At 43.3% G+C, this 9,943-nt stretch overlaps 1 protein-coding gene across 1 annotated transcript; it reads left to right on the forward strand.

Moving 5' to 3' along the window:
• The first annotated feature begins 485 nt into the window (after positions 1-485).
• lhx2b (LIM homeobox 2b) lies at positions 486-9,406 on the forward strand. The gene is made up of 5 exons (XM_079270645.1): positions 486-725; positions 2,126-2,328; positions 2,991-3,361; positions 6,175-6,380; positions 9,047-9,406. Exons 1-5 carry the CDS (start codon positions 543-545, stop codon positions 9,335-9,337), a joined length of 1,254 nt encoding a protein of 417 aa, XP_079126771.1. The 5' UTR covers positions 486-542; the 3' UTR covers positions 9,338-9,406.
• Positions 9,407-9,943: the final 537 nt, after the last annotated feature.

Genomic DNA, 9,943 nt, shown 5'->3' on the forward strand with positions numbered 1-9,943 from the left:
TTTTTGGGACATACCTTTTTTCTTCTTTCTGACTGTGAGATGCGTTAGAAGCCTGCTGCCGGCTGCCAGCTGTACAGAGTTACTTATTGTTCTGCAGAATAAGGAAGATATTTGCCAATGCCTTGCATCTGACGAAATCCTGAAATATTACTCCCGACGAGGAGGCATCGGCGATACCCATGCAGCGCGCGTCCATAGTTGGTATGTTTATTCATAGTAAATAGAAAGGGAAATATAGAAAGAGCAAATGATAGCGAGAAATAAATAACATCACGCCTGAGAGAAAATCGATTCCAGTCAGAGAAACGAAGTCTGTGCGCTTATTTATGAATTAATCAGAGCTTATTAATAATGAGAGCTGCAGAGATTCGGATGACGGTTTCCATTGGCAGATGAGACGTAGTGTGGAGAACACGTGTCCAATTTTTCCCTCATATTTTTTCCTCCCTATTCTGGATTTCTCACTTGTCACGGCAAGAAAGGAAAACCTTTCGAAAAAGCAAGAATTTTGAGTGGCTTTATTGCGCCGATTTTTGCCTCTGATGGACATCTTGGCTTGCAGATCCGAAGAGAACAGTTATAACATCCTCCCCTCTGCGGCAACGATGCTTTTCCATGGCCTCCCTGGAGGCGACGTGCACGGTGTGGTGGAAGAAATGGACCGCAGAGGAAAGAGCGAGTCAGCAGCCATCAGCTCGGCCATCGATATGGGGGAATCAGAGACGGTAGGAGACTTTCCTTTGGCCCTCTCGGCTCGTTAGCGCAGGCAGCATGGCAGCCTGGAAACATGTGACAGCGGCTGCACTCTTACAGCTCCAAGCACTGTGATTCACTTCTGAACGCTTTCTACTTTTAATTCACGCTGAAAAACGGGCCAGTAAATGCCCGAGTTTATTGTGTAGTTGCTCTCCGCTCTCAAACTTCCTCCACAAGGCCTGAACACTGTGATTCCTTCACTGCCACTGTTCGATCTAAACTTACTTTAGTCCCAGAGAAGCTCCAACTGGAACCAGCGCTGAGAAAGATACACAATTATCCATGAAGAAAAAAACATTTTTTAAACTTAGCAATTCGTTTATTTAATTGTGCCTTCATGATGCGTTCAAAACACACAATAAACATGCGCATATTCTATGGCTCACAACGCAGATATATGTATATATATATATCTATATATATACATATATCATTTTTTTAACAGACCTTATTTGGAAGTTTCTTTTACAATAACAATTTTAATTAAAAGTAGCGTTAGATTATTTTTCTATTTATTTTTTTACACTTTAACAATTCAATTAAAATGCATAATTCTAACTATTGGAAAGTTCAATATGAATTATTAAATGCGCCGCAATGAATATGAAACAAGAGAAGAGAAATTGGTATTTTAAATTCAGCTTCCATATTCTGTTGCAAATTATTCGTGGAGGGCGTGCGCGTGTACGTGCACCTGTGTGTCTATTTTGCAGGCCTCTCGAAAATAACATGAAATGGCAGTCCCCTATCATAAACCTGTGTTTGTTATTGCACCTTTCATTTACACAGTTGTTATTTTCAGGAGAAATGAACAGCACAGATACAACAGCACGCGTTTCATAAGAACATACTCAGCGGGTCCATGCTTCTTAAGATGTTAAATGACTTCAGTAGGTCTACTTGTTTTCTTTTAATCTGCTGCTATACTATCAGCAATATGACAATAGATTTTTAATTCCTGCACTGTGGTCTTGGAGTGGAGTTTGCGTTGTCCTTTTCTTACTGATTGCATTGTAATATCATCATAATGTTGATAACGAGTATTATTGAGGTTGTTGAGACAAAAATACAGTTTTAAACTTCAACAATATTTCTTTACAATATTTCTAAAATCCTCCCATGTGGTGGCTGTGGCCCTAGTGAGGCTATAATTGACGATACTCTGTAATATTCTACAGCGAATACACTGATCCTCCACTGGGACTATATACTATATTATTATTAGTATTAGTATTAATAATGTTATTATGGATGAAGCCATGTTAGCATGTCTTCATGTTAGGCTATCATGTCAAACAGAATCGTTGCACTTGTGTTTCTTCCGACATCATGTCCCTGACGCTGTGTCCTCGTGCCTCTCTCCGTGCAGTCCATGCCGTGTATGACCGGCGAGCGCGTGGCTCTGTGCGCGGGCTGCGGCAGGAAGATCGCGGACCGCTACTACCTGCTGGCAGTGGACAAACAGTGGCACATGCGCTGCCTCAAGTGCTGCGAGTGCAAACTCAACCTGGAATCTGAGCTCACCTGCTTCAGCAAGGACGGCAGCATCTACTGCAAGGAGGACTACTACAGGTAGGAGGCCGAGCAGGGCCCGCAGCTCGCGCTCCGTCCACCGCACGTGTTTGGGATCCAAAGAGCCAAATGCTTCTTATCGTGGCTGGTGAAGATACTCTTTTTAAAGTTAAAGGTACACCACAAATGACCGGGGATGCAATTAAATAAAGAAACAATGAAACAATGTCAATGCAAAATTACGTCAATAAAATATTTTTTTCTGGATTTGGTTCTAAAAATCAGTTTTATTTGAGAAAAAAACCCCACGATTTATACATCATGTCTTTCTCACCGCTTCTTTCCTGATAATATGAGTTTGTACAATGTTGTTGCACAGCTGATATTTAGTGCCATAATGCACGATCTATTTTGTATCCAGATGTAATCCACGTGTTTCTCTCACATGTTAACAAACGGAAAGAAAACAAAAGAAATAGGGTTGTTTAATAACAATATCTGGGTACAATTCAAATTTAATTAAATTGCAAAATCGCCAAATTGATGCAAACTATCTGTTCAACTTTAAGGTTTGATGTGAATTCACATCATGAGTAAGAAAAGTTTCTTAGAGCGCTGTTTGTGAGTGCGTAACGTCTCCATATCGTGCCGCACTGACACACCAGCAGCAGCCTGCAGGGCTCCGCGTCCAGCCGCTGATGAGCTTTCTGTGTTGTCCGCAGAAGATTTTCGGTGCAGAGATGCGCTCGGTGCCACCTGGGGATCTCAGCCTCGGAGATGGTGATGCGGGCCCGAGACCTGGTCTACCACCTCAACTGCTTCACGTGCACCTCCTGCAGCAAGATGCTCACCACCGGGGACCACTTTGGCATGAAGGACAGTCTGGTGTACTGTCGGCTGCACTTTGAGACTCTCATCCAGGGAGAATATCAGACACATTTTAACCACGCGGACGTTGTCCCGCACAAAGGCCTGGGCCCGGCCAACACGCTTGGACTATCCTACTTCAACGGCGTGGGGACAGTGCAGAAGGGCCGGCCCAGGAAGAGGAAGAGCCCTGGGCCGGGCGCCGAGCTGGCTGCTTATAACGCAGGTAAGGACGTACGTTAGTACGCCGGGAGTTCAGCTATTGACACGCGTGTTGAGCATTAAGAAATGCGGACAGTTCAGCATGTCATTCGTGTATATTTCGTGTTTGATCGTGTTGTGGTGCTGATTTTACCTCAAAAACAATGATCCAGGGTCGAAAACGTCGGAAAAAGAAACATAAAAACCACCGCAGCCATATTGTAAAGTAAATGTTGCTCCATCGTTTTATTGAACAGCCTCAGCGTGAATACCAAATGATTAAGAGCGACAGCTTTCCTTAATCCAACCTTTAGAACAGTCCTAACGGCTCACAGTGTGTGTGTGCGTGTGTGTGTGTGTGTGTGTGTGTGTGTGTGTGTGTGTGTGTGTGTGTGTGTGTGTGTGTGCTCCCCTCTCATAACTTTATCATAACTTCATCATATGGCTTTTACTCTCTGTGGTTTTATAAATATTATTGATGTAGCCAGTTTATAATGACTTCATCATAACTTTACCACAATAACGACCGACCTAGTTTTTAAACGGCTATGGTGTGTGTGTGTGTGTGTGTGTGTGTGTGTGTGTGTGTGTGTGTGTGTTGTATTGTGCTAAATAGCCCTACTGCATTACTTACATTTTTATTTAAAGCTCCTATAACCTTCTTGTTGGCAGTGAGTTGTTTTCAATGATTTTGATTCAGGACTTGTGTGTGCTCGGCGTTATTTGTGTCAGCATTGGATCTTCCATCATGATAGTCTGCTTCAGTCGAGCTGACCATTCCTGTCAGAAACAGCAGCAGCATGGTCACGTTGAGGCCAAACAGTGTGCATGAATAAGCCTGCAATAGCCACTAATACACAAAGAGAACAGCTAATACACAAAGAGAACAGCATGCAGGCCAAGTGAGGCCAGGCAGCACCAAACCAAGTGGCCGACGGAGAGGAAATAAAAGTGTAGGACTGTCAAATGAGAAGAAAAAGCAAGAACACAAATACAGGCCACATAGCATTTCTTGTAAATTGAACTTTTCATACAGCTTCATAGGATTTCATCAGGTCAATGAGCTGCAGTAGTCTTAACAATCTACATGGAGTCAAGGCTTCTCTAAACGCTGAATAACATAAAAATAATCACTTCATTGTTGGTGGTTTGTAGTCATGTTCCAGTTTCCTCAATCTGGTATTCAAAGTTGTTTGATGTTCTGGCTATAGACACACACACACACACGCGCTGGGGCCTTATTGCATTGCTGGGTCAGACTGGGTGTGTACCAGATTGATCAATGTGACATGACGATGTATTCACTGAGCATGAAATACTGAGGGCAGAACTAGCTGACTGGAATTTTTTTACTTTCGTTAATTAATCTTTCTAATTATTCACATTAGAATAAATTTGATCACAAACTATTCTCCTTTCTCAAAACTTTTTTTTTCAGTCAATAAGCTGCAACAGCTGAAATAATGATATTCCCACAATGCAACAGAGCTGCTTTCCTTTTCTTTCCTGAATCAAGTGATTGTTCTTTGAAAGAGGCAGCACCACTCTCTATATTTTAATGCTGACACTTTTTTTTTATTTTTGGAATTCATGATACAATTCCGGTTGCTCTGAAATGATTTCAGCTATTCGTGATGGACTTAGTTAAAGAAAGCACCGTCTGTCTGAACACAACATTGCATCATGAAGCCACGAGGAGGAAAGGAAGCCGTCTGTCAGAGAAAGAGATTCCCAATCGAGCTTTTTGTCATTGTGTGCATTTAGTAAAGTAACTGAAGTGAATGACATTGAAGCAGAATCAGGGGAGTGAAGAGGCAGTGCGCCCTCTTCTGTTTGCAGCCAGAAACAACATCCAAGCTTCACCTGAGCGCTCACATGAGAACATGTGCAACCTGCAGCAGCCTGCAGCGCTCAGATGGTGTGAACACCGAGAATAAGACGTTGTGTGTGAGGACGAGGCACGAGCAGGAAGCAGGCTGCTTTTTGTTCAAATGCTGCAGCATATGCTTTGGCCAGAAAGCAGCATTTGTCCTGCCTGGTGTGTATGGGCTCATTAAGTGAGGTGTTATTCTGATGGTTTTCACTCACTTCATATTCACCATTTGCGTTCTGATATTGAACACGAACTGTTATGCATGCAGCAACACTTTGAATATTGCCAAGAAATTTGCAGGCTGGGACACATACATGTGTGTGTGTGTGTGTGTGTGTGTTTGCTGAAGCCAGGCTAGCACCTCCTCCGTAGAAAGACATGTGGACAGGGACAGACAGACACAAGGTGCAGAGAGGAGGATCTGCAGCTGGAGGAAACAGCTGTCAGGTCACATGTCTCCTTGGATCAGATTGATTTTATAGATTGAATGAAGAAAGGGAATCTAGATTGAAATAACAACATTTCTGACATGGGAAAAAGCGATATGCACAATAATAACAAAAAAATGAAGAACAAAATGAACCCTTAATAACATTTTCTTTTTTCTTTCCTCCACATACAATATATTGCACAGACATCTGCACTGCACCGATCTCGCTGATGCACATAGAAGCATGTGAGGTCGCTTGATATATATTGACATTTATTGATTTTCATGGGAGATGGATTGTTTATTCCAGATGTATTAATAAATATACTCACTGGGTTTGAAATGCAGAACATTATTTCTATGTGGTGCATTTGGAGCTGCGTCTGTGCTCTTAAAGATTGAATACTCTTTGATTACTGGGGTCATGAGATTTATTGGACCTTAAAATGGGGTCCGAAACAACAAAGAAATCAGGAAAGAGAGGACGAAACAATGACTAACCAGCTCTTCTCTCCTGTTCCCTGCTGGCTCGCAGCGCTGAGCTGTAACGAGAACGACGGGGAGTCCATGGACCGGGACTCACAGTACAGCTCCAGCCAGAAGACCAAGCGCATGCGGACGTCCTTCAAGCACCACCAACTGAGGACCATGAAGTCCTACTTCGCCATCAACCACAACCCAGACGCCAAGGACCTCAAGCAGCTTGCCCAGAAGACGGGCCTCACCAAGCGGGTCTTACAGGTAACCACAGCTGGACCGCAGCTTCCTTTACTCAGGGAGGAGGCAGATGCAAACAAGGGTGCAGGACTTCGACTTGTTTCCAGGTGTAACATGTATGAAGTGAGCCAAATCAGATGCTTTATTTCAAGATAGTGCTGTTTTTCATTGCAGTGAAATTCCTCTACGACAAGCTGAACAAAAACAAAAGCATATCGTTTTGCTTTCTTTTTTAACCTTTTTTTCTTTATTAAATAAAAACAAAACCACAGAATAAGAAATAAAATGAAAAAGCTGCATTGAAAAGCAGTCGATATTTTTATTTCCTCAAGGGAAAGAAACCTGCTAAAAGTCAGTGTGTTGGAATTAGAATACAAAATGACCTGGGAGTGAAAAGAAAGTCATAAAAACAAAACAAATTGCAATCTATTTGAGTGCACGATGTGATGTTATGATGAGGATTGAGGGTTGAAAATCAAAAAGCTCTGTAGTACACGCCAAGAAAGAGGAAGCACACCAGAGCGTTTGATTTCCACAAAACACGACAGCGAATTATCTGGGGGGCCGAGGAGAAGACAAACGAGACAAAAAGGTTTCTGAATCAAACTCTTTCCTGAGAAGGGAAAGAAAACAACAACAATCATCCCGCTGCTTTAATTAACGCTGGCAGAAAACAAAGCAGTCGTTTTGCTTTGATGCGTCTGCGTTTTCATGCCTGTTATTCCGGTTGAAGCGCCCAGTTCCCATGGCTCCGTCATGATTCCAGCGCTCCAACACTCAGCTCAGTGCAGACTCAGACACCACTGTTTGCTATCGAAAAAGAGAGCACAGATTAAGTGGAGAAAAAAATGTAATTCAAAAATGAAAATAAAGAACAGGGGGTGCAGGGCCCTCTTGAAAGGGTTCACAGGGTCCTCAGCAAACCATTCATTTCATTGCAAATATGAGACTCTATGACGGAAATCACTGCTGCTTTTATCCCAAGACACACTTTTGTCTGTGGCTGCTGTCTCTTCTCCATGACGGGCCATGAACAGCATAACGTTTGCACACAGAGCGGCCTGCCGTTGTGCTTTTAAAGGTTGACTCCAGTGTGAGCATCTGCAAACAGACTTTAAACCTTTCAACTTCAGACCAGACACGAGATGCTCACTGCTGTGTGCTCTTAACTGACATTACACGGCTCTGTGGAATAGCTGCTTCTGATTGGTCAGTGATGGCAGTCTAGGGTCTGTTCATCGCTGCATAGCAATTGCTACGGACACAGTTCTGATCTGAGGATTATTTATTTTCACGGAAGGAACAAAATCATTTTTAAATCAATAATTTGGATCAAGTGATCGATTACTTTAGTAAGTAGCGATGTAATAAGAGGGATAATGTACAGCGAGCCGGTCATTATGGTGAAATAAATCCCTTTAAGGTGACTCAAGATGCCGCTGTGAGGGCTCGCTGTACATTACTCCTTACACAGCAAATAGAAGGAGTGGGGGTGGAGATGATGTGGGTCTGGTGGGGTTCATAGATAGTTTCTCACTGCCTCTAAAAATGTCCCATATGAGTGTTTTCCTTTGTTTGGGTGACGGAACTATACTATGGGCTTTACTACATTACCTAACTTCCTCCTTTGCTTGTGCCACACAGAGTGTGACAGCTGATGTAAATCCTCCCCGATGAGAGGTTAAGATGAACCAATGTAGACTGTACAGAGAAAAACTGTGATCTGTGGAAACGTAAAGCGATGTCGTATTTAAGCATTGAAACAAATTATCTTTACCTCAAACCACAGAGTCTGAGACATGAGGATGTGTTGTTCCCTCCTCTCCGGCAGCCGAGGTGTCCGTTCATTTTACCACAGTATCAAACCTTCATTGAGATGACTTGATACATGCTTGAGGTCCAGTAGGTTAATCCATAAGAGTGAGCATGGTGTCTGCATTCATGAGTGTCACTTGTGTGACTGGTATGTGCTGATGCAGCTGTACTGAGCACAGACATAATGTTGTGTTTCCACCGTGTTTGGTCTGGAAGGGAATGCACTGAAATCAAGGAAGTAATTGTAACAGCATGCTGGACAGAAACGGTTGGCAGCTTTGTCTAAATGATTGGAGTGACTGGACTTAAAGATGCAAAAGCACAGGTGTGGTCAGTTAGCAAAGTATTGTTAAAAAAAGACATGTGTTTAAAGGGTCAGTTCAATAAAATGAGACAAAAACATTTTGTAATTGACCTCGTATTCATCTGTCCACGTCTACATCGACAATAGACGGGGAGGTGAGTGGAACTTACAGCACCGAACAATGACGTTTGTATCAATGAACACCAACATGTCCTTTCAGAAATGTGTCCTCTTTATTCTTGATAATCCACAGAGCTTGCAGTTATGGTTGGAATGTACTGCGTCTAAGAAATCCTCCCTGTGGGTTATCTCGAGCAACAGTGGAAGAGATGCTACTGCAGAATACTTGAACTGCTTTGAGCTCAACAGACGGTGGAGATCTTTATCTCACAACCAAATACAACATAAACTGCATGGCGATAGGTCAATGAAACATCGATCTTTTGTGTACTGTGGGTGCCCTGAACCTTGAACAACCTTGCTAAATGCTTTGTTAAATGCTAAAAGCATTACGATGAACACGGTATCAGAGATAATTGACAGGACGGATTGTGTTGTTTTATTCCTGCAGGTCTGGTTCCAAAATGCTCGGGCCAAGTTCAGGAGGAACCTGCTGCGGCAGGAGAGCACCGGGGGGGACAAGGCATCGGACGGCTCCACGCTGCAGGGCGGGACGCCGTCGGGCCCGGCCTCGGAGATCTCCAACGCTTCCATGAGCCCCTCCAGCACCCCCACCACCCTGACAGACTTGACCAACCCCACCATGCCCACTGTCACCTCCGTGCTCACCTCGGTGCCGGGCGGCATGGACGTCCACGAGTGCCGGAGCCCCACACAGACCACGCTGACCAGCCTCTTCTGATGGACGGAGCCGCCTTCACCGCAGCGACCCCTCCCCCCCTCATTTCCGCTCCACACTACTGGATCTAAAACTGAGCATTGTTGACTACTTCGATTAGAAAAGAGAAGGTAACGGATTATTTCATCCTGCTCTGAGCCCATTAGAGACTATTTGCATAGTGAGGCGGCCGAGCCTTACAGTTGGAACAGTTGTCGTTATTTTGATGTTGTTGTCTTGTCGAGAACTGACGAGACTTGATTTGTATTTTTCAATGTTTACAGAAAGAGACTGCGGGGAAAAAGAAACTGCTTAATTTTTAATTCATTCATTTTTCCAGCACAGTATTTATGTTGTTGTACAAGAGTCACTGTTAGAAGGGTTGTAAAAAATCTTTTTTGAAAATCTGAGATTAAACACAGGTTACAATATCCTACGACTGCCATGTGCCTTACAGTCCATTCTATCGATCAGACACCAATGATCAACTCGGAAGAGAGTGTAGGGGGAATGACTTATTGCTTGTGTGTGTGTGTGTGTGTGTGTGTGTGTGTGTGTGTGTTGAGGTTCGCTCCATGTTTTGTTTGTGTGTCCGCACATGTGTAGTTTACTTACATTGATAAACATTCT

Source organism: Melanostigma gelatinosum, assembly GCF_949748355.1.
Source record: "Melanostigma gelatinosum genome assembly, chromosome: 6".
NCBI lineage: Eukaryota > Metazoa > Chordata > Actinopteri > Perciformes > Zoarcidae > Melanostigma > Melanostigma gelatinosum.

Bases quoted from the DNA above. Each gene is read 5' to 3' on its own strand.
- lhx2b (XM_079270645.1), top strand. From the start codon at position 543: ATGGACATCTTGGCTTGCAGATCCGAAGAGAACAGTTATAACATCCTC. The intron at 3,362-6,174 runs GTAAGGACGTAC...GCTGGCTCGCAG, and splicing joins GCTGGCTGCTTATAACGCAG to CGCTGAGCTGTAACGAGAAC. The intron at 6,381-9,046 runs GTAACCACAGCT...TTATTCCTGCAG, and splicing joins TCACCAAGCGGGTCTTACAG to GTCTGGTTCCAAAATGCTCG.